Source organism: Osmia bicornis, chromosome 9 (genome assembly GCF_907164935.1).
Source record: "Osmia bicornis bicornis chromosome 9, iOsmBic2.1, whole genome shotgun sequence".
In the NCBI taxonomy this organism is placed as follows: Eukaryota; Metazoa; Arthropoda; class Insecta; order Hymenoptera; family Megachilidae; genus Osmia; species Osmia bicornis.
The window spans coordinates 2592853-2620437 of NC_060224.1; the positions used below are offsets into that span (position 1 = coordinate 2592853).

General features: G+C 35.4%; 8 protein-coding genes across 11 annotated transcripts in view; 5 read left to right on the plus strand and 3 right to left on the minus strand.

The window, feature by feature from the left end:
* The window catches only part of LOC114872137 (poly(rC)-binding protein 3), a 116581-nt gene extending 101166 nt beyond the window's left edge, over positions 1-15415 (plus strand). The window contains exon 8 of the mRNA XM_029179004.2: positions 1717-15415. Coding sequence (XP_029034837.1) covers positions 1717-1798 — 82 coding nt within the window. The 3' untranslated portion in view covers positions 1799-15415. The remainder of the gene's footprint in view (positions 1-1716) is intronic.
* A 201-nt stretch (positions 15416-15616) lies between these two features.
* LOC114872138 (probable ATP-dependent RNA helicase DDX56) lies at positions 15617-17896 on the plus strand. Its single transcript, XM_029179005.2, has 6 exons — positions 15617-15876; positions 16043-16486; positions 16550-16809; positions 16886-17078; positions 17144-17448; positions 17510-17896. The coding sequence occupies exons 1-6, from the start codon at positions 15787-15789 to the stop codon at positions 17859-17861; spliced, it is 1644 nt and encodes a 547-aa protein (XP_029034838.2). The 5' UTR covers positions 15617-15786; the 3' UTR covers positions 17862-17896.
* Positions 17897-17915: 19 nt separating this feature from the next.
* Positions 17916-19330, minus strand: LOC114872144 (protein PBDC1). 2 transcript variants are annotated; one of them, XM_029179014.2, is made up of 5 exons: positions 19255-19330; positions 18853-18879; positions 18629-18694; positions 18497-18556; positions 17916-18421 (listed from the first exon to the last, which is right to left on the minus strand). In XM_029179014.2, exons 2-5 carry the CDS (start codon positions 18871-18873, stop codon positions 18062-18064), a joined length of 507 nt encoding a protein of 168 aa, XP_029034847.1. In that variant the 5' UTR covers positions 18874-18879; positions 19255-19330; the 3' UTR covers positions 17916-18061. The 2 variants fall into 2 exon arrangements, with proteins under 2 accessions (XP_029034847.1, XP_029034846.1); XM_029179013.2 differs by lacking the exon at positions 19255-19330 and having other exon boundaries at positions 17919-18421; positions 18853-18945.
* LOC114872142 (translation initiation factor eIF-2B subunit beta) lies at positions 19146-20675 on the plus strand. The gene is made up of 6 exons (XM_029179010.2): positions 19146-19231; positions 19306-19392; positions 19473-19754; positions 19816-19972; positions 20037-20431; positions 20507-20675. Exons 1-6 carry the CDS (start codon positions 19164-19166, stop codon positions 20577-20579), a joined length of 1062 nt encoding a protein of 353 aa, XP_029034843.1. The 5' UTR covers positions 19146-19163; the 3' UTR covers positions 20580-20675.
* A 13-nt stretch (positions 20676-20688) lies between these two features.
* Positions 20689-21604, minus strand: LOC123988174 (TM2 domain-containing protein CG11103). The gene is made up of 3 exons (XM_046287260.1): positions 21364-21604; positions 21196-21283; positions 20689-21117 (listed from the first exon to the last, which is right to left on the minus strand). Exons 1-3 carry the CDS (start codon positions 21504-21506, stop codon positions 20788-20790), a joined length of 561 nt encoding a protein of 186 aa, XP_046143216.1. The 5' UTR covers positions 21507-21604; the 3' UTR covers positions 20689-20787.
* Positions 21605-21737: 133 nt separating this feature from the next.
* On the plus strand, positions 21738-25480 carry LOC114872139 (suppressor of fused homolog). Its single transcript, XM_029179006.2, has 7 exons — positions 21738-22110; positions 22578-22670; positions 23637-23946; positions 24024-24259; positions 24330-24551; positions 24629-24836; positions 24900-25480. The coding sequence occupies exons 1-7, from the start codon at positions 21938-21940 to the stop codon at positions 24963-24965; spliced, it is 1308 nt and encodes a 435-aa protein (XP_029034839.1). The 5' UTR covers positions 21738-21937; the 3' UTR covers positions 24966-25480.
* Positions 25481-25551: 71 nt separating this feature from the next.
* On the minus strand, positions 25552-27430 carry LOC114872146. Its single transcript, XM_046287261.1, has 2 exons — positions 26624-27430; positions 25552-25810 (listed from the first exon to the last, which is right to left on the minus strand). The coding sequence occupies exons 1-2, from the start codon at positions 26966-26968 to the stop codon at positions 25640-25642; spliced, it is 516 nt and encodes a 171-aa protein (XP_046143217.1). The 5' UTR covers positions 26969-27430; the 3' UTR covers positions 25552-25639.
* LOC114872136 (protein neuralized) overlaps positions 25733-27585 on the plus strand; it is a 63470-nt gene continuing 61617 nt past the window's right edge. The window contains exons 1-2 of one of the 3 annotated variants that reach the window (XM_029178996.2): positions 25733-25920; positions 26005-26070. In XM_029178996.2, the coding sequence (XP_029034829.2) occupies positions 26007-26070 (64 nt within the window). In that variant the 5' untranslated portion in view covers positions 25733-25920; positions 26005-26006. Of the gene's footprint in view, positions 26071-27585 lie in introns of all 3 variants that reach the window. The other 2 variants (XM_029178994.2, XM_029178997.2) reach the window with 2 other exon arrangements.

Below are 27585 nucleotides of genomic sequence, written 5' to 3' on the forward strand. Positions count from 1 at the left end.
TTCTTCTCGTTCTTTATTTACACGTTCCCGTGGCTAATTAATATTTCAGTACATTGCGCGACCACGTTTCTTGGCGTGCTGCATTTTATTGTTGCTTACCTCCTTTTAGAAATGGGGCTCGATCGGGAGTGCACGAGATGAAAACCATTCTAAATCGAGTAACGAGAAATTTCATATTAATTATCTGTGTTATAATTAATACTTTGCAAATTTTTAGCACGGTCACTGCCAGCGTTCATTACGAACAAAGTAAAGTCTCTTTGGTATTAATTATTTCACGTTGTTCGATTTAATTTGGGCCCATCTTGAAAGAGCACACCATTCCACGCGGTATACCTTTTTATTTCTTTCACTCTTGACCCGTCAGTGCACACGTGAATTTCTGAAAATAGGGCTGCTTATAAATCAAAATTTATACTCCATATTTTAATTATTTCTTTTAAGAAAAAAAAAAAAGAAAAGAGAGATGGGAATTTATTATATTCCTACGTGTACACTGTCGGATGAAATAAACAACTAAGCAAGAGAAAAGAAGCTTTAAAGAAGTGGACAGTAACATATGCAACGTTGCTACGTGTCTTTGTTCACACGTGTAACGTATGTTCGCTGTCCAGTGTGGTACGTGAAAGAAATACTGTGAACGTATAGGGAAAAACCGTTAAGAGCATATATGTGTATATAGAAATCTGTTAAGTGTGCATAACGTGCATATATTAAACGTACCAAGAGTGGAGAGAACTCAGTACAGAGAGAGATATAGAGAAAGAGGGAGGGAGAGAGAGAGAGAAGATGTATCCATCCAAACAACTTGACCCAGGCTCCTGCCCGTCTTTGGTAAGCACCATCCGCTCCTTTGTAGTCCCGTTAATTGACACTTCTTCCCAATTTTTTTTTAACGAATCGTTTATCGACAACGAATAATTTATTTTTATTTTTTTTATTTTTTTTTTTAAATAATTTTCTTGACTGTTTTTATTGATATCCAATAGCGTGTTAGATTCTTTTTCATGCATTCTGTTTATTCGTCTCATTCTTTTTTCGGTTTTTGATTTTTCATTGTACGTATCCGATCGCGACCTCGGCCAACCAGAACCGACCAGATCATCCGAACCCATCCGGGAATCATTCCACGTGAATGATCGCTGTCGACTCGGTTACGCGTCCCGACACGGTGCGTTCCATGAGATGATTTTCTACGATTGTCAAGTTCGCAAATTAACCCAATGAATCATTAATAATACTTTCCATTTCTTGTGGTTCTTGATACTTGTTCGATCTTGTCTATTCTTTTATTAAAACAGTAGAGGGTTAATGAATAGACACTCGGGTCGTGGAAAATTGTCGTGCGAACCGGAAGTGGACGGACTGGGACCGAGAACGCGACCTCTGTCTCGATGATCGAGGATCTTCCGCAGATCCACCGCATGTTACCTTGAAAAGAGGCGCGGACACGCGTCTCTCGTTGCTCGTTCCAAAGAAATATAAATTTTCTAAAACATTTTCAAAAATAAAACAAATCCATGTAATCTATATTCGTCGTAAAATTTATCATAAACCAGTTACGAAGTTTAATTTCATATTCTACCAAGAAAAAAAGAAACTGACATGAAGATCCTGTTCCGCGTGGACGAGCAACGAGCACGCGTGCCCGCGAGTCGGAGCGGAAATCGGCTCGCTAGTTAACCCGTCTGACAGACACGGCCAATTCTGTTTCAGGATATCGCAGGAAACGTCGGGAATCCCGATATCTACGTACTTCATCCCGCCGGACCACATCGTTAAGTCGCCGATCCACTAAAAGTGGTGAGACAGACAAACAAAAAATAAAAAAAAAAAGAAAGAAAGAAAGCAACAACAAACGTATGTCGTTGTCGTCGTCGAGAAAGAAAATAAGAAAAAACGAAAGAAAAAAGAAGGACGCGGGGCGTCACGACGCACGCGAAGCTGTCGAATGGCATCTGGGGCTGGGCCACGCACTGTGTTCAACCAGCTTGCTAATCAACACACATACACGAAAACACTCACACAATTTAAAAAAAAAAAAAATACACACAACCTGAGAGCAACAACAAGAACAACATTTTATTAGAATCAGAAACAAAAAATAAAAGGGGAGAGGGAGACCGTGTACACATTTACACACACTTGGACATTGTTATAAATGGTCGGAGAAAGGAGGTACACGTGGAGGTATGTAAGGATAATTGTGCGCGCGCTCTCGACAAAGGAATTACAGATGTGTAAATAAATTATAACGAGGCGAGAAACGCAGAGGATATGAAAAGAAATGGGAAACAGGTAAACGGAGCACACGCTTTGAATAGAGAGACACGCCGAGTAGAGACGAAGAAGGCACGCACGCGCGTACACGGATACATACATTTTTTGAGTGTACAAAGCTGTACAAAAAAATAAGAAAAAAACAAAAAAGATATTTAAACGAACAAAAGAAAGAAAAAAAAAATGAAGAAAAGAACAAAAAAAAAACATGAATAATAATAAACAGTGTAATAAGATACATAAACGATGCACGCCGCAGCACGTGCGGGCGCACGCACGGTGGCTGCTGCCGATTGGTAAAGGGAACAAGCCAAAGATACGTTAGTTTTCATTTTTATATTTAAAACGAGAGAGAAACAAAAAAAGAAAATGAGAATTACGAGACGGGAGAGAAATACGAGAGTACTATTATAATTAATTATTATAATCGTATCGAGTGTGTGAACAAGGACGCTGAATATTATACAATATTGATATTAATTAGGGGGCCGGTTCGTTAGCGATTTTTCTATCGATGGTGTTCCGACACGTTCGACGTCCACGATCTTATCTTCTTTTTTTCTCATTCTCAGACGGGAAAAGCGTCGGAGAGTATATTTATGATAATTTTTGAAAATTTTAATTCGTGTTAATTTTTTTTAATTCTTTTATGATAGAAATTGGACAGTGATAGTGATATTTGTAAATATTTATTTATTTTAAAAGTCTAAAAAGTATTCTGTTGTGATAGTAGTAAGATTCTATTTATTAATTTTCTCGTGAAAGTAATTTGTTCGATTCGTTGTTAAATTGAATGATAAAGCAGACGCGGGAGGAGAAAGTTGCGGTATTGAATTTGAAAGTGAAAACTATGAATAATGATTGTAGTTGAAATAGTATTGACTGACGTTTAGTAGTAAACAAGTAATTGAAATTGGGTATTTTAATGATAGTGAAAGTAAGATTGAAACATTGATGATGTCTTCAAGAATCTTCGTTTATGTTTCTTTTGTTATCTATTTTTTATTGTTACGTTTTGAAATTGAATTGATGGATTTCTCTTGTACGAGGAAATGATTTTAAATGATTTTTTTTCCAGGAGAATACCAGCGAGAGGAAGTTGATAAAACATCTTGCAGGGTATGAAAAATATTTATTATGCATAGCATTTTTTTTGCATAGCAATCGATAGATTAAAACTTTTTACAAACGCGAAGAAGTTTGCTGAGAATTTTTTACCTTGTGTTAAACAAGAAAAAATTATTTAATAATCTTTCAGGTATAAAATTCAGGAAGAAAGGATCTATCATCGTATAACAAACGATAGATCTTTTCTGTCCCTCTGTATTTTATTTTATCAAAAGAAATATTTAGTTTGTTGAATTGCAAATATTTTGCAAAGATCGACGCTTTTACACCGTTCAACGAATTTCCCAGAGAATTCGTTCGATTCGCTTATGATCGAGAATCGAAGATCGATCGTGGACTCGCGATCGTGCGCACGGAACACCGAGGGAAAGTAACAATTAACCGCGCGCGGTAATTAAACACGTAGTTCCGTAGTTTTTTGCATGCGAGACTCGATTTCACCGAAATTAACGCTGAACAAGGGGAGATAAGGTTTTCGTTTTCTTTTTTCCTTTCTTCCTTTCGTCGGAAAGTGTTGTTCCGCTCGCGTGTCGGAGCGGAGAAGCGAGCTGATCAGCGCGTACCAGCGTCCGCTCGTTCGTTTTTATTCGAAAAACGATGGAGAGGTCGCTGGAACGCCTCTCCTGTTGGAGGAACAAATGAAATTATTACATGGAATATAAATAACGATATATTATATATACACATATAATATATATATATATTTATTATACGATTAAAATGAAAAAGGAAAAAACAATTAGAGGAGATTAAATTAGCGATGATAAAAAAAAGAAAATACAGGTGCGAGCTCAAAAAGCATTATGCTTCAATATGGAGGCGTACTCTTCTTCTTCTTCTTCTTCTTCTTCTTCTTCATCTCTTCACCCTTGTCCGCTGTTCTTCCATCATTAGGTATCACTTCCGGTTTATGGAATGTTAGGAAACAATACTTGTTTCGATCACAGGCGAGCTATTGAACGCGTTGCAGGGTAGATTCAGTGTCTTCGAAGATAAAAAAAGAAAAATTTGATTTTTTAATATATTGATTATCATTAGATGATCGGTGTCATTGATTTAATATTGGAGCAAGTATACTGAGATAGCGTTCATTTAAATTTTAATCTTCGTTGTAGCAATCATTGTGTTAAATCATTAATTTATGATCTTTCATTCGAATCATTTTAATTATAGCTCGAATACATGTAAATTTCGTTCGAAGAATTCTGGTTAGCCAGACTTCCGGTCTGTGCCAAAGAAATTTCGAGGAAACCGTGCTTCCTGCAAACCTCATCTTAATTCCATACAACTTCATGTTTCTTTCACTGAATTATTTATTATTTAAAAAAGAAAAATAGTCGAGGAATGTGAGAAAGGTGTGCAATACGATGTCGTTGCGTTTCTGTGATCGACGTTTAATTTCGCCCTCGACAAAACCCCTTCGATCGCTCAAAATTATTTCACCCCCCTCCCCAGTCTTTCGTGATTCGACACTGTAAATAATATTAAACGCGTTTCTCGTTGTAAATATTTATTGATTTCGTTGGAGCGACGTCGCTTCATCGTCGATCGAACGAACGTTTCTATTTATTCAGCGTTTTTTAACGCTAACTTTATTTGTATCTCTTTTTTTTTTTTCTTAAATTAATTCGTTTGCTCAATCGAGCCGAAAGTTGAAAACTCTATTCGAAATGTAGGAACTTAAGTTTCTGTTCCTATGCACACGGTGTTCCAGATATTTTCTATAAAATAGGTGAATTTATTCTCCAGATAAAAATAAAAAAAAATGAATATTATATAAAACTTAAATTTATTATATTTCATATATTCAATAATTTTCCAATTTTCATATAATATTATTATTTTCATCTTCAGAGTATAGTCACAAATTTTAACAGGAAAGAATCTAGACACCTTGTATGTTTTTTTTTTTAAATGTGTTTCTATTTTTTATCGTACCGAACGTTTGTTCTGTCATTGTTCTTTTTTATACGCTAAGTTAAGAGACGTAACTTATTTAATTCGTACTGTTATTTCTATTTATCCGTTGTTATCGTTTCACGGTTTGCGACGATGAAAAGATTTCATCATTGGCGTTTTTCGACGAAGCATTTCTCTCTTTTCTCACCACACACACACACACAGACACACGAGACACATTTATACACAGATGTACACAGAATATTGTCCTCCCCCGCCGATGGATCTTCTCGTTGTTGTCCCTCTTCGTGTCTTCAGAATTGCATCACGTATCTCTTCGCGTTCCGCTTCTTCGTCCGCAAACCTTTTCGCCCTTCCGCTCTCTATCGAGAAACCGATAACGACGTACCCGTAAAACGCTTCGAGGAGAAAGAACGATAGAGAAATTAAGAGAGATAAGAGGAAAAATAAACAGACACAGACGAGCGAGAAAGAAAGTAGCCTCTGCTGAAGGAAAAAAAGAAAAAAAGCAAGTAGCCCATGGAAGAACGAAAAAAAAAATACGATAGAATCCACAGGCAAGCTATGAAAAATAACAAAAAAAAAAAAGTTAAATAATTGAGAGAGATGCTGTATGATTGTGTATATCAACAATAAATAATTGCTGTGATTAGAAATCGATTATTAGTAAGTAGTTAAGGACGATTTTTATGGCAGACAGAAAAACACAGAGGTCGCAGAGGAAAAGAAAGATTAAGATGCACGTGCTTCGCAAGGTACCCTTTTTTTGGTTTAAATAAAAAAAGGGACCATCGTAATCGGCTATGTTGCATGAGAGTGCGATTGTAATGCGCGTGTTTGTGTGAGAAATAAAATTGTGCTATGCTTGAGAGTGCGACAGAGAAAGCTTTAGAATGCTCTTTTTCATTTTCTTGAATTTTCATTTTTTATTTTTCCGAAACGCGTGGTCGAATTTGAATTTTGTGGATGTCAAAATCGATCCACGCGTTTGTACACGTAATCGTAATTCTTCTCCCTCGACTTATATTTTCATTTGAAAGAATTATTGAACACTGAATGAACGTGATTTTATTTGTTAAAATTAAGTTAGATCGGTGGTTAGGTGTTAGAAGAATTTAGGGTATGCTACGCGATGGAAGATCGGACCAAATTTGTGTATTTTTTCATTGCAATTGTGCCAAAAGAAAATTAGTACTACAATCGTGGGTGTACTTTAAGTGTTAGTAGTATTTTTTATAGAGATCGGTTTTTAAACGTGGCTAGGATTTTATATAAGACTATAAGGAGGAAAGCTCCTTAAATTTCAGAACTGTTTAAAACAATCATTGTAAGTAACGTTAAGATTAATATTCACCAGTGTTACTTTGAACAAAAATTATAATCCGTTCAACGAGTCAGGATATGTTTACAAATTCGCGCGCTCAACGCAGAGCTGAGGCTCAGTTGTTCCATGTTCTTCAAGAATATCGGTCGAGGTTTGTGTACTGCGAGCCGAGCCTGCTTCGAGCACGTGAATTTCTATGCATTTAATGTCTCGTTTCGTCGGATGGAATATAGGTACGTAGAATCTTCCGAGTCGAGGGAGAAGGGTTAAATTCCCAGTGATTTTTTATCATCGAATCGAACGGAGAACGGTGGTCATTGATTATTCAATTTCTTCGTACTCAATCGCAGTGTCTATATTCTTGGATTCGTCGAATGACATTGTCCACCGTGTTCCAGTCGAAAATAATCATCATCGTAATTTAAATCTCGCGATCATTTCCTCGTTGAATCATCAATTAACCCATGGATTTGCTCTCAGATGATTAGAAATGATCGCGAGAGTGATGTACTCCAGATGCATATCCGCTGACACATATGACTAGATTACGAACTAATTAATCTCTCTTCTGCTCCGATAATAAGCTCATATTTATTCGGACATCTGTATCTCGTAGTATACCTTCGAGTCGACTCTTCGTAGCGTTTAGTAGCCTCTAAGATCATCATCTACCCAGTGTAATTTCGTATTCATGATGAAGAGGTGCCACGTTTAGAGGGATCGATTGAACAATGGGATCCTATGTACATAGGAACATGCGTGTGTTCAGGAGGTATCCAGAGGTGCCATATACGTTTTATTAATGCTTCTTTTGTACCAGAATTTGGAGAGGGGATGGACATGGATTTTGATGAGGATCCATGAATAAAAACGTAGAGAAGAAGAGGATTGGAAATGACCATAAGTTTCATTTTAATTAATATATTAATTCCCTGCCACACGATTGTCAAATTTTTATGGCAGGGAACTTGTTAATAATAAATTAAATTTTGACACATCCACGTCCATTTCCACCCCATAAAAAAGATACAGAAATGTAAAGAGAAAATGCAAGAAATAAAACACCATGGCATCTCTATGGGTATCCAACATCACTCAGAGTGTCCCTCGAAGTTCTGGAAGAAGTTGGACCATCTCGACGTTACTCTTCGTGGTTCTTCAACGAGAAATGAGAGAAATGTGAGAGGATCGTCGATTTGGATACACGGTTCAACCCCTTCCCGTGATTGTTCACGAACAGTAGCGACGTGTACGAGTAGTTTGAAGAAACTCGAAAGGTGCCCATTTATACCCCACAAAGGTCAGTCGTTTTGATCAATTTGATCCTTCTCACTAATCTTATCTATACGTATTTGTCTCGTCATTTGCCCTCGAACGAATTTATTTAAAGGAAAAGCGAAAATGTTTAATAGGAACATGATCGTATCGTTGTGGCGTAGAGCAATCTGTTAGTGCAGGGGCCTTATCCTTACTGCGCGGGTACTGATTTGAATTCCTTGTGATTCATGCGACACATGTGGGTTCCATCGTTGAAAATTTTTCCTAATTTCTGGGATACGCGTCGATTGGTACAATTAAGGGATTATAAAAGTACAAAATTATTTATTTAACCGGGATATAGTTTTAGGATGTAGAAAAGTGATAAATTTAGCGATAGGAGAAATATTTTAGTATATTTTGTTTTTTATAAAAATATTCTTTCGTTTTAAGGTTCTCGGGGTAATTAAAATCGTTCTCAATAATAAATTCCCTGATTCGTGCAATAAAATCTAATATTGATACAATTAATTTACATATCATGAAACGTAAGGGATACCCATAAGTTTTGCTCAAATTAGAAGTAGTATCGAGAGTAATAATAAATCGTTTGCATATATTTTATTAACGATAGAAGAATTATTTTAATTTTCGAACGAATTTAAATGGAATCCACGCGTGTCACTTTCAGAAGTGAATCCGATCAGTCGCCCAAACCTTACCGTAACGCAAGGCAATCAGCTAAGAAATAACTTAGTTTTTATAGGATATTGAAGCACACGCGTTCTACATACGGCGAGTTACAGAGTAAAGGGTTGAAAACCTTGGAATTTTCTCGCCTGAAGGGCGCGTGAAGAAAAGACTCGAGCGCGATCGGGGCTGCGGCCCAAGATTTTTCAAACGTCATATTTTTCTGTAACGATTAAACGAGAAAGAGATTAGAGAAATGCGAGAAACCGAGGAGAAACTCGAGTACCCGATGAAAATACGGTACCATGCTTGAGATTATAATCGAGTCGCAGAGAGTGTCATTGTTTTCCTTCTTTCTTTTAATATGTGTGTGCCAAATGAACGAAAAAAAGAAAAGGAGAGAATAATATATTGAGGGTGAATGGCTCAAAGCCGTGTGCCAAGCTTGGAGAAAAAAAAATCGTGGACTGATTAAATATCTGTGCCAAATCGTCGTTACACACCCATAATGATGCAATTGTTTCTCGAATAATGTTTTTTCCATCTCTGCCTGTCGATTTTTTCCAATTTAATTTTTATTACAGCCTTCGAGTACTTTATACCAATTATTTTATTTCATAATTTAACACGTTCAGTGTTACCATTCGATAAAAGATTAATTATTTTGATTCCAGTAAATTGCTTTCGCCATGAAACGATGGGAAACAAATCGGCATTGAGTGGGAAAAAAATTATTAGGTTGCAACGTGTAAAATGTGTTTCATCAATATTTATTTTCATTCGTGAAATTGTTGAACTTGTGCTAAATAATCTTACCCTTTAATCATCCCAAGTCTTCCGTTTTAATTTTCAAGGTTGATTAATTACCTGACTATAGAGTCTTCCTTAGAAAATTAACAATGGACATTTCATTCGTTGCAACCATTTAAGCAGAAGAAAAATGAATCGTGCGAAGATTTCTGCAACAGGGATTATATATAAAAAGCTTTAATTTTTTGCATTAATCTGCGATCCAATTAAGTAGATCGTTATCAGAAAAGCAGGATTTGATGTGCTTCATCCCCTTGATGCGAGCTCCATCCCCTTTTCGTTCATCCTATACATCTTCTTCGTCTTAAATCATTCTTAAAATGATCCATGATCGATCTCGAACGAAGAGACAAGTCTGATTAATAATTAAAAATCGTGCTCTATTGCATATCATTGCTTTAGAAGAATAAAAAAAAGCTTGCTAGCTTAGAAATTTCTGAATCAGAGTGTATTTTATACGATGAAAATTTCTGAAATTATTTTGAAATGTATATTCTATAAATCTTCATATCGTAATTATAGCTACTTAGAAAATATAAAAATTCTTAATGAATCCTTTCTAAAATTGAAAAGTTATCGAAGAACGTCATCGTGGATCATTTAAATAAATTAACATTATTGCACTAATTTTGATCTTGCATGCTTTGATAAATCATTCGATGCCATCGAGACGAAGAAGAACCGCACGAAAATGAGAATAAACGCGTGAAGAGACACGTATATACACACGATACATCATCATCATCTTCCTCTGTTTCTTTTGCACCGCCCTCGCATATACACGTGCAGCTGTACCTTCTCTTCCGAACCCTTTTCATTTTTCAAATCTTCCTCGGCCGGTATCCACTTATGTTAGAAAGCCTTTACGAAAACAGGGTCATAAATACTTACGTGTAATACGAGTATTTTAAATTTTTAACTCGCGGTTAACGAAAAACAAACGGAGTAAAAGAATAAATTTAAAAAAAAGAGAAAAAAATGTAAAAGAGAAGCAAAGAACGCGCGTGAGACAAAGAGCAAGCGTGTTTTAGTGTGCAATGTAAAAGCGGAGAGCAAAGTGAGAGAGAGAGAGAGAGAGAGAGAGAGCAAATTTTTACAAAAAGTGAAAAAATAAAAAATAGAAAGAGCGATGTAGTATTGTGAAATGGATTGCGTTAAAAAGAAACGTCGCGACTGCGTCTTTCATAAAAGCGTTTCGTCGGCTAAAGGAGCGAAACGTCGCTTTTTATAACAAACAAAAAAAACAACGTGTTGCGATGAGGTATATATATGTATATATGTATGTATTTGTGCATATGAAATTGCATTCTGCATCGCAGGTGTTATCACCGTACTTGACCGCGATATCGATGAGAATTGATTATAGTGACGATCCATAAACGCGTTTTACTGTTTTAAAGCTCTCTATCGCCTTCTTAAATTAATTGTTTTTTTTTTTTTTTATAGTACATTTTTTTATCGAAAGCGATGCGAGTAGGGTGCTGCGGTATACATATAGGAAGCAGCAATTTTGAAATAAGGAAGCTTAGAGAAAATAAATAGCGACGCGGCATACTTGAAATTATTTTTAATAAAATGATAAACTGAGCTTAGAGGGAAAGGTACGACGGCATATTTGAAATTTATTTTTATCATCTGTGATAGCCAAGTTTTTGGTTGTTTTAAACATTTAACGTGGAGGCAAGTGATTCCAGGGTAAAATATTCGAAACGAAATATACGTACATTGGTGCACGTACCATAGGGTACGGTGTTTCAAGGGAAAGCATCCTTTGGGAATATAAAGATAACGCGAGCAAGCATGGGGGATAAATGAGGTAAAACACGGTGCATACAGTGGCGGGGGGGAAATGCATGGTGTCCTGGATACTATCACCAGCCATAAACTAATGCTTATCGAGCCAATGAGTGCTTTTCTGTGGTGAAAGAGGGGAAAAAAAGGAAGTGAAGGTGAGAGTAATTAATGAGGCTAGAATAAAATTAGACACAGCTGGTGACACGTTTTCAAGACGCATCATTTTTAACCCGACACTGTACATACATAAGTATATATATATACATATGGACATACTTATATGTATACATAGAGTGGGTCATTAAAAACAGACCTCGTAATCACCTTCCCTAATTATAATAATATATAGAAAAATCCAATTTAAATTTCGATATTTAATTTAATAGAATAGATGGCTTGATTTGATAGAAAATTTTGAAAAATAATAAGAGAAACATCTTCTTTATAAAATTTTCGAGAAACGTGATTAGGTGGCCCGCTCTCTATACACATGTAGGTATATGTGTGTATATAAAAAACGATATACAATTACTGTAAGCGTATAAGAGAATATAATTTATGTAGCTGTATTCTACGTCATCAGTACATAGTAGGACAGGCTTGCGAGTGTTCACATGTGATCGTCTCAGCCGGCGTGAGAGTGCTTTAAATCTAGAGACTGCGTGAATGAGAGATGATACATATATATATAAATATTAAAAGAACAAAATATATATATAAAAAGAATAGATAGTTACAGAAAGAGGGAGAGAGAAAGAGAGAGAAAGAGAAATACACTATACCTTGTAGCCGACGTTAACATATCTTTAATCACGTTCGTTTATAACATCGTACACGATTCAGTGATGCTAATTGTAGGAAGTTGTATGGATTATTGGAGAACAGATTCATTAAGTATTCAATTAACAAAAATGTAAAATTAGAAAGAGGAGTGAAGGGGTTGGAGGGTTCCTAGAGGTCCTCCATAGACTCCCTGGATTTAAAAAAGAAAATGTAATATCTTGTTGAAATTTTGCACAGTACCCAATTACAGTAGGGGTACGTTTAATATTTTTCAAAATATTAATATAAATGGTAGAAGGCTCCTCTTTCTATCCTTATTAATTGATCGCAAGATGATCTGAATCCTCCAATAGTACTTGCATTTTAATCTTCATCAAGACCAATAACGAAAAATCTGTTAAGGCACCACTGAATCGTCGATATACGATTTTAGGCGAGTCGTCGCGAATAGCAAAAAGCGTGTAGCAGACCCCGTGAACGACACGCACAGACGACCCAGACCTGGCCCAAAGTCAGTCTACATATCAGACTTTAGTTAGCATCAGGTCCCCTTTCCACGAGATCCGCCAAATTTTAGTCCGCGCTGCGAATTTCTCATGCGTTTCTTCGATTCACGGCTCTGTCTTCGGGATTCTTCGAGGAATCTAGTCAGGGATCAAGGTCTCTTTCCAAAGTATCAGTGACAATTCAGTCATACATATCCGATCGAGATAGCTCAGATAAAGAATAAAACTGAGCATACGTGTCGCTGTTACTTGAATCGACGGACCTTTTACAGATGAATCCATTCGACTCTCTTCACGGTATCGTGCTCACCTTCTCCTGAATGATTTCGAGTCGACGAAAGTCATTGCGCTCGTCTCAAAATCATCAGATCTTCGGGATCTCCTCCCTTTCCCTGAGAATACAAGGTACATCCTAGATCTTAGCTACTATTCGTATCGTCAGTTACTCTGCTAATCTATTTACCGCTACCGACTGCAATTGTAATCCACCGTTATTGTACCGCCCCTCCTGTTATCAGCAAACAAGTTGACAAAGCTATCGGTGACCCTTTGCTTGACCGTCTGGTTGAATCATTTAGGACGAGAGAGTTGATTCTTCGATTGGGACATCGTTCCCTCTTCTCGTTGAAAGGTCAGATCCGCACTTCTTCAACCCCTTCGTCTTCTTCTCTTGATCCATGTGTGCTGAGAGAAAATGATTAATTATTGTAGATTTATTAAATTAAAAATTTTTTAATTTTGATTCTTGAAGGGGGTTGTTTAAATTCCATTCTTTTAAAATTTTATTTTCCACTGTGAAATTTTAATTTCTTTTTTTATTTTTAAATGGTATTTAAGGAGATTTTAGATTTTTCTCAGCACACCTTTGCCAGAAGGCAATCTCTCGAAAGTCTTGAAATCATTATTGGTATCACTGTGAACGTGTTTCCTTTCATCTTGCGAACCGAGCTTAGAAGCAATGTTCTCTCATAGCAATCTGTGTTGTTACGTATTGATATAATGATTTTACGTAATTATAAGTTGTTGATTAGTTTGCTACACGTGGAAGAACGAAAATTCGTCGTTGAATGTTTGAAAGAGACTCGAGAACAAATATCCTATTGAATTATCGTAAATTCCATTGAATTTTATTTCGATCACGATGATTCTCGTTCTTCTATCCTGTTTTTCGATAAGCTTCGGTTGCTCAAAAAATAAATTAAACAATTCCCTCTCCGCCACTACGGAGAATGTTTCTAATAATCATTTCGAAGATCTTTATTCGCATTTTATGAGACTCTTCGTTTCTCTTCGATCGTTTATTTTGATTTCCCTGCGGGAGATAGAATCCGTGTTTAAACGACCAACATCTGATCCGTGCTTCTTATTATTTTTATTTTTATTTTTTTTTTTTTATTTTAACTAGACGTATTTTTTATTAAACTTTCTATCGAACGGCTGCGCGAAAGCGGTCGAGATACCGATTATTTCGCGATTGTACATAATATAGAAAACGTGCACACGCGATTGTAATTTATCGTCGGTGTTAATTACTTGAGTGTCAGCTAAAAACACTATCCGACAGATATACTCTCACGGAATGTACAGGGTGTTTCTTCAGCAGCGAACGATGAATACTAAAACAGTGTGAAAAATTTCTGTGTAAAATATCCAAGTTACAGTCATCTTTCAATTTTTTTTATACTTTTCTCCATTATCAATTTAACTTGTCAGCTTTTCTCGATTTTATATTTTTATCCCAAAATAGTTTATCCAGATGATGGATTTAGATTTTTACATATTTTTATTAATACAATAAATGGCTCTAACTTGGAAAGAAATTTTTCTCCATTGTCTTAGCGTTCTATGTCCCTGATTAAAAATTAGTCCCATACGTTATGGAACACTCTGTATGATACACGTATTATAATGTGTATATTGTGTATTGTATACGGGGGTACATATAGCCCGCACAGTTATATCCACGACCAAAAAGTGCCGAAACATTTGGCGAGAAAAGAAACGGGGAGAAAAGGATGAAACGGTAAAGAAAGATAGAGAGAAAGAGAGTTATATTACAAGTGCATAAAAGTCGCATAATTAATATAATGCGAAAATAGACACATGGTATTGACGATACACGTGTGTATGCATAAAGTGAATTAAAGAAGAAATAATAATGAGAGAATTTTTTTCAAATCACCATACAGCAAACACAGCTGCACCTCTTTTTTGATTCTCCACACAAGCACTCCACAACACGATCTTGAATCAAACATTCTTTTCTAGCGGTCAGAGAGAGGGATCGCGGATTTACCACCACTCGAGTATAGAGATTTTAATGTTTGTAAGGGCAATAACGATTGTACATTTTTTCGCGTACGTTGCATAAAAGAAAAAGCAAAAAATACTGAATGTGTAAGTTGCATAAAAAAGACAGATTTTTTAGATATTGCACTATAATATTTATTATTCTAAGGTAAACGAGAGACAGGGTCGCGATTCGCCGCGCTCGCGATACCTCGCCCCTAACCACACAGGCTTGGTCATACAATATTATTTGTGGCCACGATTCGTGTACAAGTTGGCGATGAATCTGTTATCGATCGTCCGGAATAAAAATGATATTAAATATGAATTTTTCGATCCTAGCGAACGATTGAACGCAGGTGAGATATAGAATTTCATTTGGCGATCGAGGAACGTCGAGTCGCGAGCGCGGCTGCTTCGCGACGATCATGAATTAAATATTAATTAATGAAGAGGCAAAGCGAATGCATTGTTCTTTCCAATAAATGAGGAAACAAGATTTTTAGTGTTTACACTACAATTGATAAACGATTCTATTATTACATAATATTATATTAATAACAATATTATTACTGTAATGTTTGTTTTTGGTTATTAAAGTGTGTATATAGCAATATATTCTAGAAATTGTCAATATTGTTGAATAGCTTGGTGTATCAACCTTCCCGTCACTCTTCTCATTCCTTTCGCTTTTGATAAAAAGTAAATCTAAAATTTAGAGTAATATTTGCTCGTCGTAAAAGTTCTTCCAAATTTCTATATTTCAAAAATTCCACCATTTGTTGAAAACTAAATGGTGCCATCTACTATTTGGCGCTAAAAAGGAGCTTTTTGCTTTTGCCAATAGAGAGCGCAAAAATTATTCCTTTTATAGTTCTCCTCTTCAACACCAGAAGGTGCTAATGTCAAAAATGCGGTAATTGTAAACATTTTGATCTCAATGATCTTCCTTGACAGCCAAGTCGACACGTGTTTTCAAGTTTGAATTATATTTTTGTATCCGCTATGGCATCAAACGAAATGGAAGTAGATGAGGAAAATGAGGAGAAACCAAAGAATTTTCACGAATTAGAATTAGACGATAGAATCTTGAAGGTAAAGAGATAAATTCTTAGTACCTTCGAGCTTGAGGTTATTTTTATATAATAAAACGAATGATTTCTTCAACATCAGTTATCTTTTATTACATATAATTCTATACTCCGGGATTGAGTACCTTTACTCTATGTTTGTAATTATATATAAATGAAATATTTCTTAGGCTGTTGCAAAATTAGGTTGGTTAGAACCTACACTAATACAGGAGAAAGCCATACCATTGATGTTAGAAGGGAAGGATGTTTTAATTCGAGCGCGCACAGGATCTGGCAAAACAGCTGCATTTGCTATACCCTTGATTCAAAAGATTTTATTAAACAAAAGAGCACAGAAGAAGCAGGACATTAAGGGGCTTATCATAGCACCCAGCAAAGAACTATGCAAACAGACACACGATGTAATAATAAGTTTGACAATAAAATGTAGTAGAGAAGTAAATGTTGTTGATGTCAGTCCACAAGTAGATCTCATTGCACAGAAACCATTGTTAAATCAAAAGCCTGATATCATTATTGGTACTCCAGGGAGATTGTTACAGCATTTGAAAGCAAGTAACATGAAATTAAAACACTCCCTTGAAACATTGATAATTGATGAAGCTGATCTGGTAAGTTGTTTAATCTTTCTTAAATACATTGGTTGTACTAACAATATTATTTTTCTTTTTCAGGTATTTTCATTTGGATATGAGGATGAAATAAGGAGCCTCCTGAGTTACTTGCCAACAGTATACCAAGCAGCCTTGGCTTCTGCAACATTGTCAGAAGATGTTTTAGCACTTAAAAAATTGGTACTCCATCGACCAGTAACTTTAAAATTGGAAGAGCCACCATTAGCTCCATTGTCTCAATTATCACATTATAGTCTTGCTGCAGAAGAAAATGATAAAGCTGCAATTTTATATGCTTTGTTGAAATTGAATTTAGTTAGGTAATCATATAAATGTTGGCACACATAGAGAATATTTTATTAACATAAAGAGAAATCAACTAATTTTTATTTACAGAGGAAAAACTATTATATTCGTGAATACAGTAGATAGATGTTACAAACTAAAATTATTCTTGGAACAGTTTGGTATACCTACTTGTGTTTTAAATTCCGAATTACCGGCTCTCTCGCGATGTAGAGCAGTTACACAGTTTAATAGCGGAACTTATGACATTATAATAGCATCAGATGAAAAATCTTTGGAAGAAGTACGTGATATAAATCTCGACTATGCAATGAATGACTTATTTATGATTCTCATTATTCCTTCCAGCCTCACATAGTCAAAGTTAAGAAAGGAAAACGGAGAAAAGATAAAGAATCAGGTGTGGCGCGTGGTATAGATTTTCAGTTCGTGTCGAATGTAATTAATTTTGATTTTCCTCCGGATGTGAATTCTTACATTCACAGGGCTGGTCGTACTGCGAGAGGAAAAAATCAGGGAACGGCATTGAGTTTCGTATCGATAAGAGAAAGGCCCCTTCTTGAACAGGTTGAAACAGAATTGAAACATTGTTACAATCGTGATACATTATTTAAAACGTATCAGTTCAAACTGGAAGAAGTAGAAGGTTTTAGGTATGTTAATTTTAAATGTTTATTTAAATTTAGAGTTCATAATCTTGTTTTTTCTTATTAGATATCGAGCGAAGGACGCGTGGAAGGCGGTAACGCGAATAGCAGTCCGCGAAGCTCGTTTAAAAGAAATAAAACAGGAGGTATTGAATTGTGAGAAATTGAAAAGTTATTTTGAGGATAATCCGAGAGATTTACAGTCGTTGAGACAAGACAAAGCATTACATACTGTAAAGTTACAACCGCACTTGAAAGATGTGCCTGAATACATAGTACCACCTACTCTGAAACGGCTTGTAGGCGTCGGTAGAGGAAAAAGGAAATTTAATAGGGACTCTACGGCATTTAAATCTACCGCTACGCAATTAAAATATAAAGCACGTGCATCAAATCCTCTAATGAGTTTACAAGTATAAAAAGAATAAAAACAAAATGTCTTTTTTTTTGCTAATTTCTTTATTTTGTGTCATTGCTTATTATAAATAACAGTCTGGTAAAATGTTTAACTTCATAAGCTTTGATACATTTAAATTGTACAAAATTGTATATGAAAAATAATATCCTATTCAAATGAGTTTTTAACATGTAATATCTGGTTATTATAATGGTTACGATTCTATGACTCCTCGGTAGTCCGTTTCGGTTTGTACTTTTTTCTAATACCATCATTATAACCTTCTCTATTTCTGGCAAGTTCAATGGCATAAAATTGTATTCTAGTTGTAAGTATACTGTTCTCTTCAGAATAATCTCCTTCACAGTCTGCTCTCAACAGTGTACCAAAGCTATGATCTTCTACAACTCCTTTGAACTGTTCACAAAATGGTCTCCATTTCATCTTTCCCTCTGATGACTTTAATTCATCCTCATTTATTTTATCCACTTTGAGGTCAGGGAAAACTTCCCTAAAGGTTTTGTAGATCTGATCATCATTAGGGGTAAGTTTCAAAAACTTGGGATCAACTGAACATAAAATCTAAAATAAAAATAACTTTAATATTTAAATCTTTCATCATACAGGATTAAATAAGCTGTATGAAAATTGTATTACATTGAAATAAACTGTAGCATGTTCTATGGTTTTTATTGCCCACATGGCTTCCACTGAAGGCTAAGAAATATATAACAATTATAATTATTTATGCACATTCATTTATTCATTTATTGTTTATTCATAACTTACATCATTGTCAAATTCTTCTGCTGGTCTGGATAATAGACTGGAACCAGCTATCAGCTGATCTGCAGTCTTGAAAATTAGAACAAATTAGTTTTGGATTCAGGTATACGTTTGTTAAAATAAATTAGTAAAGCTCATTGCGTTCTTATTACGAAAATAATAACAGGTTAAGAATTACTTTCACACCACAAAATGGTATAAAATCTGTAAAAATGTATTGTACTTACAACATCCCCGATGCGTGCCATCTTTTACTGTTTAAAAAATAATGTGATGCAACAGAATTATCAAATGTTTAGAAAAATATTTAGAAATATCTTAAACTAAGATTCGACCATGTAATACACATGTCACGCCGCTAAAAACACGTGCGACGCAACAAAGTAAAATGACAATGAAAAGAAAGAACCAAACACTATAAGCACAGTTGCTATAAGTATACAGCTGGTATTTCAATACTATTGAATACTATATGACAGAATAAATGTCTCGATCTTATTTTTGGAAAAAATAACATTAAAAAAAGAAAGATCTAAACATGGTTAGCACAGGTAACAAAGAGATCAATAAAGGAGTATTAAAATTGATAAATGATATTCTTTATGGGTGAGGCTTTAAAATATTCTAACCTTAATTGAATCAAAATTTTATTACATTTTTTATAAATGCTTATGTTTTAGTGACATCAAAGGAACGTATAACATTGTCGTGGCGACTATATCGGTTCTAAAAGAAATTATAAATAACACAGAATGGACTACTGCAGAGTATTAATTACATTTTTTTAATGTACATATATGGTACAAACCTAACAACTAATTCAATAACATATTTTTTATTTTAAAAGGAATTTGATACACATAATAACAAGGAATGGAAAACATTTAATAGAAACATTTCCTTTGGAATTTTGTATTGGCAATATGGTTAGAAGAATATTACAGATAATCAGAGAGGAATACACATTAGAATTGAAAAATAAAACTGAAGAAACAGACCCACAAGAATCATTACACAAAATTCTCACTGCTGAGGGTGATCAGCAAATTGACTTTAACATTTCTGTGCCTTCCTTAAAATCAGCTCTTATAGAGCATATTAATGAATTTGAAGCTGAATTAGAAACCTGGTTAGTTGCAATCATGAACAAAGAACAGAATGTTGTGCTAATAATATCATCTTGCTTTTAGTGCAGAAAATATTACACAGCAAGCTTCTGAACATATTCATTCTAATGAGATTATTTTAACTATTGGTAAATCAAAATTAGTGGAAGAATTTTTCAAAAGAGCTGCTACAACAAGAGCTTTTGAAGTTATAGTAGCTGAAGGTGGTCCATCTTTAAATGTATGTATGAATAAATATTTTGGTAGCTTATTGGTACAATTAAAGAATCTTTCATCATTTATAGGGTCATGAAATGGCAATCAATCTTTCAAAAGCAAAGATTAAAACTACTTTAATATCAGATGTAGCCATTTTTGCAATGATGTCACGTGTGAATAAAGTAATAATTGGTACACACACTGTAATGGCAAATGGAGGATTGAGAGCAATTTCTGGCACTCATACAGTTGCTCAAGCTGCAAAACATTACTCTGTACCAGTAATGGTTTTGTTGCCACTTTATAAGCTATCTCCACTTTATCTTTGCTCACATGAACAAGATGGTTTTAATCAACATGTTTCACCCCTACAGGGGGTAATTAATAGTACTAATGCACCATTGTTGGAGAGGATTCATGTGTATAATCCTGTCTTTGATTATGTACCACCAGAATTGGTTACCCTATTTATTTCAAATACGTAAGATAGTAAATTTCGGTCATTATAGCAAATGATACTATCCATTAACGATGTAATGTTAATTTTTTGTTTCAGGGGTGGGAATGCACCATCATATATTTACAGATTACTCAGCGAATTGTATCATCCAGATGATTATGAATTATAAAACATGATATATATTTGTATATTAGTAACTTGTTTTTCTAAATAATTGCACACTAATACATGTACAAGTAAATATAAATTTATTTTACAAAAAGTATTTTAATAATCTCTTAAACTTAATTTATTTATTATTGATTAGAAAGACAACAGTACATAAAACATTTGTTCTTACTTAATATTTTGGAGATTTCTCAATTTCATTTGGTACACTATACGTAAGGATTCCAGTTACTACCATCTTCTGGTTGTAAGGAACCTGTGACTAATAGAATTACATCGAACACCCACCATGCTCCTACTCCACCCAATGTTACTAATTTACCTACAGCAGTACCATTTTGTCCTAGACAAAATCTATCCATACCCAGGAAACCTAACAGTATGCTATATAATAAAGTAGTAGCAAAATAGTGATCACTGTATTTTATACAAGGAACTCCCTCACGGGTAAATGTTCTTTGCCCATAGCATTCAATATCTGGTAGGACAGTACATGATACTTTAGTTTTTTCAACATCTTCGTATCTAGAACCTCCAAACTAGAAACAAAATGTTCAAGGTTTCTAGCTTATGTATATTATATATTTCATATATAAATTTGTGAATAGCAACAATACCTTTACACAACCAAATCCAGTTTCTTCTTTGGCAGTTTTATTACCCTTATGATCAATTGGTTCTTCGCATTCTATAAATTCTTTTGGCCTGTATGGAGTTATGTGACAAAACTAAATTAATAAAACTAATAAATCTAACGTGAAATATCAAATCAGCCGAATACTTACAGAAATTTACACAGTACTAACGGACCGTTGGGCCTGTATTCTTGCTGAAAATCTGTGGTTTTGTTTATCAATGCGATTCCTGAACATATTTGCAAATCCCGTGAAAGATAGACAAGAATTAAAATAGAATATCCCAACTTCATTTTATTTAATGTAACATTTTGAAGTGCACTTCTACTCTTCAAATTTTATCAAAGTGCTTCGATCAAAGTGCATTTTCAATAATGTGTTCTGTTGAACACCAAATACAATTGTGTACGAAGACCGTTCCATTGGGTCGAAAGTTTTATTTCTCTATGGGAATGCTCCAATAGGGATACAGCTAGAGTAGCACGCACCAATCCCAAAATGCTTTCTTTAGTTGCCTGCAGTTCATTTCAGAGACGCGCAGTGATTTCCGAATCAGTCGCCTGTTCGCTAGGAAAGAATTTCAGTATTGTCAAGGATCGGAGACGTGTGTTCTGTACTTGGTGGAAGGTGTACGCAGTGGTTGCACGACAGTAAACAAAGTGCTCGTGCATTATCTGTGGTATATTTTCGAGCAGTACGTTTTACGGCTGGAACGTTTGTATATATGTACGGAAATATGCGGGAAAGGGAAGAATTTTGTCGAACATTTCCACCGGGACAACCGATCCAGGCACCGACGACACGGGCTCTAGGCCTTGACGCGCTTCACAGCCTTTGTAAAGAGATCTATCCCGACCAAAGCAATCCGCTCACTGTCACTGCAGTCGTCAAATATTGGTAAAAACTCTGTCATTTAAAGTAACGATTGAACGTAATTGTTGATTGTTTAAATATTTTATGTATATGTTATTGGAGAATAAATATAGTAGGTGTTGATGTTACTGTATAGTTAAAATAAGGGTTGTGTTGCAGCGATAGTAATTATAATTGTAAAATGTATTTTATTATATATTTACTACCTCTTATGTTAAATTTTAATTTGCAAAAATTGTTACATTATTAAAATCGAAATTTATATAATCCCTTTGAATTGTATAACCGAATATGATAAATCTACCCCCGATCGATACAAAATCGAAGAAATTGTGATTGTATTTTATTAGCAATGCGGTTTTGAGTATTTTATCAAGTTAGGCATGGAAGTCTTGGACCGAAAGGGAGGACGACTTATATTTAGCCACCCTTAGTTGCATCTACCGGATATAAAACCAAATAACTGAAATTTTCTGTACACCTTTGCGCAGGTTGGGGGGTCCGGATCCTCTCGACTACATCAGCATGTACAAAAACCCTGGTTGCCCTGAATTAGGGGTACCGCCACATTGGCATTATATTAGGTGAGTTCAATTTTATCATGAATGTAAATTATTCCTCAAATACAGCGCCGGGACAAAATTTCGGTAATAGTCCGTCAAGGATTTTTTTTTTTCGCTGCGCACGCGATCGTCCAAGTGACACTGGCTTGCGTCGTTCATTCAGTAAAGACAGGTCACATCTTTTTTTCGTAGCATGGAAAAGAGGGAAGAATCCAAGAGTTAGAGAAAAAAAAACGGGAAGTCGGGTATTCGTCAGTGTCATCCTGTTGAATAGCAGGAGTGTGCCTCTGTTTGATCTGGGCGCATGTTATTTTTCCGACGCACCCTCGATGACACGTGTACGCGGTACCCATTTCTGTCATTCGACAATTTCACTTACCACCCTTGACACAAATAAAACAGATCCTTTGAAATACCGATATAACAATTTTATTATTTATCACAGAACGAATTGTAGTAATTTGTTAGTTATATTGTATCAATAAAGAGAATCGAATTTTTCTGTTTTTTAAATTAAAATTTTTAGGACACGGAACATGCACGTGTAAAAGTTACCGTAACGATTCGCGTCGTCGAAAGATAAATGAATTTTCGTTTCAGGAATCCCTTATTAAAAACTAGGCGCCGAATGACGAATGGTCTACCGCGAAAGGGTGTTTCTTCTTCCTTTTTTTTTTTTCTTTAATACGTGACCCTTCATTCTTCGGTTCGAAGCAGCTGTTCCAATAGTTCCCTCTTTTTTCTATATATAGAAAGTATAGAGTACAGGAAGATAAAGTCGTTTGAAGTGCGACGCGTCGGAAATAGATGTACGGGACTTCCCCTTTTCCGTCTGTTCTATCTAAATACGTTCCACCATTGACTAAAACCTAGACTATCCCTTCTGGATTAAACCTAGAGTTATTTCTATCTTGCCACTGAATTTTTTCATTTCTACCTCAGCTGTTTCTTAGAACAGTGTATGGGAAAAATATTTTTTGATTCAAGTTTGGGCTTATCGGATCTTCATGGAGATGGAAGGATACATCCAAAAAGTGGTCCTGGTCGTCCAAGTGGTTTTGGGTTTGAATTGACCTTCAGATTGGTCAGAGAAAGGAACGAAATGACTCCCCCTACTTGGCCAGCCAACGTGATGCAACAACTAGCAAAATATGTTTTTAATTCTGGTAACATGTTGTTGCCTGGTGACCATGTGTCGTGGCATGCTCCTTTAGATAATGGGAATGGTAGAATCACCCAAATTTTGATGGGCAGGGATCCACAGTTACCAGCATTCATATCTACGCCTCATGGTGATGTACGTGGATCATTTATAATAATAGTTGTTGCAAGAATTCACTCAATAATAACATTGTCTTGGATATAATGTTACAGGTTTCCTTTGTTCAAATTGTAGGAGTTACTTCTGAAGAACTATTAGCTGCACAGCACTGGAATGGCTTAGGTCTTGTAAATTTATTAAAGACCAGTCGTGGTTGTGGACCATGGTTGGTAACAGATATGAGAAGAATACATTCTGTTATGGAGGATGATCCTTCCGTAGCAGAGAAAATACAAATTGGTATAGAGAAGGAAGGTTCTAATTTAAGCGGTGTGTCTGCAAAATGTTGGCAAGTATCCTACATTAATTTCTAAATAACTAAATAAACATTCGAAATACAATAGTAGTATGTTACATAGGTGGGTACAAGTCAACAGTGAGAGTAATATAGAAAGATATAGAGAGACAAGAAACGAGTCGGACGAGGAAGAAGAAGATATAAAACCAATAATAAAGTCAGAAAGGTTGTCCCCTTGTGAACAGGATATTAATTTGTCACATGAAAATTTGATTAAAGCTTTACCAGGACTTCACTTAACATTTAATCTCGAAGCTGGATCTCTGTTACCATTAGCAATAAAGTACATATCTTTGCAGTTTATGATAAATAATGTTATGTATAATAAATGAAATTTTGAATATACATTTGATTTTACAGAGGACGCGTGATGCACGGAAGGCATTTCACGTTTAAGTCTATATTATCTCATACAGCTATCACAATCGTAGCACCGTCAGTAACTGGCACTCTAGTTTCTAGAGAAAGGCCGTACGTAGTTCAGGGGCCATGGTTACAAGTATTACTTCCGGAGGAATTGTCCGAAAAAATGGCCCAGGAGTTTCAAGTTCTAAATTCACCAAATCAGGTAATTAACGTTGAAAATAATTTTGTATATTGGTCATTAAGAATATTTTAATTTATTTCACAGCTTCAGTTGCCAAAAACATTTTCTTGGCCCGAATATAAACTAGTTATCACTGTTGTAAATGACTGAGGAATGGAGATAAGCGTGGCTAGAATCACCCAAAATTCATTCACGTTTTGATACGTTTAAGCGAATTAGGATAAATCGACGTAAGCAAAGTATTATCTAATTTTGTTACAAAGCGGATTTCGACGAAACTATTTATAATTGTGCGCGTACGGTTATCGTGCACACGATAGAACTGCAAGACTTTACGTATCAATGTGTAGAAGAAGAGGCATATTTAACACGTGTCAACGAAACTAAGAATATTTTTTTTTACCGAAGATATTTTTCGAACGCCTCTCTTTTACAAGTTGATGCTTGTTAACAATTTATATTTAATTATGTACATAATAGAATGCAAAGTATAAAGTGTAATTGTATTTGATATACGAGTTTACACATTGTTACTTTATATAGAACATTTTTGTAAATAGAAAACCTTAGAAATCTGACACTTTGTCAGAATCTTCTGGCAATTTTTATATTAAAAACGATATGTATAATAGAACGGAATATAAGGAATAATATTTATAAGAAAACATGATTTATTTTCTAGTTTTCTTCGTACAACTTTTATACACTTTGCAGTCATCCTTTTTTTTGAATCTATAATTCAGAGATACATATCTTTTAAAAAAGACTTTTTATATAAACGTACTCCACCTCTGCCCTATTCTGACCTTTTCTTTTCTTTTATTCTAGTCACCCAATTCTTCTTCCTTGGGAGCGGTTCGAGATCGTTTCTCATAACGTCGATTAACCCTTTTCCCTGCCCTTCTCCTTGGGGGACAAGTTTCTAGCCTGTATCTCTCAAACTTGTTATTGTTGTTCCCGTTCACGTTTTTCGAGCCAAACAGACTGAACGCGTTCTATGACATATAAAAGGAACGTTGGAAGCATCGTATGTGTTGGTGTTTTGGTTAGTGCTCAGGTCACCGCAGTGAAGAGCGGTCGATTCCTTGAGCCTCGAATTTAATCGGTAAGCATTATTAACACGTCTACGCGAACATTCTTATTCATACAATTAAGAATGTATATAATTCATTAATGTGGTGTGGTGAAGAGATGAAAAAGAAGAGCAAGAAGAGCAAGATTCTGGAGATTATGAAATATACAGCTTCACCACGAAGTAAGTTCTTTTCAATAATTTATTGTTTTAAGTAGTAAAACTGCCGGATCAAAAACCAGATAATTTATACATAGGAAAATTTAATATGTATTAACCCTTTGACTGTGGAATACTTCCGGCCGAAAGGCTTCGCGTGGGCGGCACCCCGTTGGGGATGGAATACTTTTTCTCCATAATTCTTCAATTATGTCTAATTGAATAATACAAAATTAGCTGGTTTTTGTGCCACAGTCTTCCACCACACACCAGAGCACACGTTTTTCAGTATTTCGTCAATTACATTTTAAATCCTTGTCATTACATAAAAATCATAGCTAGTTACTTGAGTCGTTCCCATCAGGTTCATTTACATAAGGACATTTTTGTTTACCGATGGGAATACCGTTGCAAGTTTGAAACATTGAACAGAAATCGATTGATTATATTATTCTCTATCGAGATTAGAAATAAATTAGCAACGGTATTCTACTTTGTGCGATAGCAGTTTCCAATCGAAACTTTAGAAATTCTAATTATTCTTAAACCGTGCTAAGGGAGTATATAAAGTTCCTACACGCTTGATCAAATTCTTGAGGATCTTGAAAGTACAGATCCAAAGTAGAACAACGATGCAAGCAGATGCGAAGTCTTCGATCTCTTCGCAGCTGATTTTGCTAACGACGTTTACGATTCCTCGGAAGATATTCGCGAACGTTTGCATGGTGTCGATACAGAGACCCATTAGGAAGCATATCACCTGGAAAATCAGGTTCATCATCGCTAGTATCAACTCGATTATCCTCGTCAAGAAATCGAGAAAGATGTCGAGTAACTTTTCGAGGGTCTCCCATGACCAGCATGCGACTCGGGAGAAAAACTCGACGAACTGTTGCGACGCGTTCGTAACATGATTTTTCATGATTGATTATCAATCGCTCCTCTACGTCTCATATGCATAGCCTCTAATTTCCATATCTATCAATGAACTTGCATTTTAGACGCATTCTTCGCGTCACGTTCGTCGATTCGATTTCAAGAGCAAATTCAAGAACCTTTGCTCTTGTGTTTTTTTCTTTGACCGATTAGAGCTAGCCTTTATCCCCTTGAACTTGGAACATTAGATCATAGCTCTCCATGACGTGCATGACGTCAGCAAAGCAATCTCTGGTTACGATTCTAATGCATACAAATTGCAAAATTAAATAATTTTAAGATCTAATGGACGGTAAAATAATGTGAAATTCGACCTCTGTGCCATCTATTAAAAAACGTCGCAAACTACTCAACACCTTACCGTGCGATTTTTCAAAACTGGGTTAACCAGTGGCGCCATAATGGTAAAAATTAAAACGTCCCTTTTGTCCCCGGATATCGCAATAGATGCATGCGTGATTTTGTTTAGTCTACAAAATGAAAAAATAAAATTGTTGCCCCCTGTGGCTCGGGGGGATCAGAATACGGCCACGGTAACCCCTGCCTGTCGTAAGAGGCGACTAATAGGGCGATGTAAAGGAACGAGTAAGGCAGTAGGATTTA

Bases quoted from the DNA above. Each gene is read 5' to 3' on its own strand.
- LOC114872138 (XM_029179005.2), top strand. From the start codon at position 15,787: ATGGCATCAAACGAAATGGAAGTAGATGAGGAAAATGAGGAGAAACCA. The intron at 16,487-16,549 runs GTAAGTTGTTTA...TTTCTTTTTCAG, and splicing joins TAATTGATGAAGCTGATCTG to GTATTTTCATTTGGATATGA. The intron at 17,079-17,143 runs GTACGTGATATA...TATTCCTTCCAG, and splicing joins ATGAAAAATCTTTGGAAGAA to CCTCACATAGTCAAAGTTAA.
- LOC114872144 (XM_029179014.2), bottom strand. From the start codon at position 18,873: ATGGCACGCATCGGGGATGTT. The intron at 18,695-18,852 runs GTAAGTACAATA...CTAATTTTCAAG, and splicing joins TGGCACGCATCGGGGATGTT to ACTGCAGATCAGCTGATAGC. The intron at 18,557-18,628 runs GTAAGTTATGAA...TATATTTCTTAG, and splicing joins CAGAAGAATTTGACAATGAT to CCTTCAGTGGAAGCCATGTG.
- LOC114872142 (XM_029179010.2), top strand. From the start codon at position 19,164: ATGGTTAGCACAGGTAACAAAGAGATCAATAAAGGAGTATTAAAATTG. The intron at 19,393-19,472 runs GTATTAATTACA...TTATTTTAAAAG, and splicing joins ACAGAATGGACTACTGCAGA to GAATTTGATACACATAATAA. The intron at 19,755-19,815 runs GTTAGTTGCAAT...TCTTGCTTTTAG, and splicing joins GAAGCTGAATTAGAAACCTG to TGCAGAAAATATTACACAGC.
- LOC123988174 (XM_046287260.1), bottom strand. From the start codon at position 21,506: ATGAAGTTGGGATATTCTATTTTAATTCTTGTCTATCTTTCACGGGAT. The intron at 21,284-21,363 runs GTAAGTATTCGG...AACTCCATACAG, and splicing joins TTAGTACTGTGTAAATTTCT to GCCAAAAGAATTTATAGAAT. The intron at 21,118-21,195 runs GTATTGTTGCTA...TTTTGTTTCTAG, and splicing joins CTGGATTTGGTTGTGTAAAG to TTTGGAGGTTCTAGATACGA.
- LOC114872139 (XM_029179006.2), top strand. From the start codon at position 21,938: ATGTACGGAAATATGCGGGAAAGGGAAGAATTTTGTCGAACATTTCCA. The intron at 23,947-24,023 runs GTACGTGGATCA...ATAATGTTACAG, and splicing joins TATCTACGCCTCATGGTGAT to GTTTCCTTTGTTCAAATTGT. The intron at 24,837-24,899 runs GTAATTAACGTT...TTTATTTCACAG, and splicing joins TTCTAAATTCACCAAATCAG to CTTCAGTTGCCAAAAACATT.
- LOC114872146 (XM_046287261.1), bottom strand. From the start codon at position 26,968: ATGAAAAATCATGTTACGAACGCGTCGCAACAGTTCGTCGAGTTTTTC. The intron at 25,811-26,623 runs GTAGGAACTTTA...TATATGTCATAG, and splicing joins TCAAGAATTTGATCAAGCGT to AACGCGTTCAGTCTGTTTGG.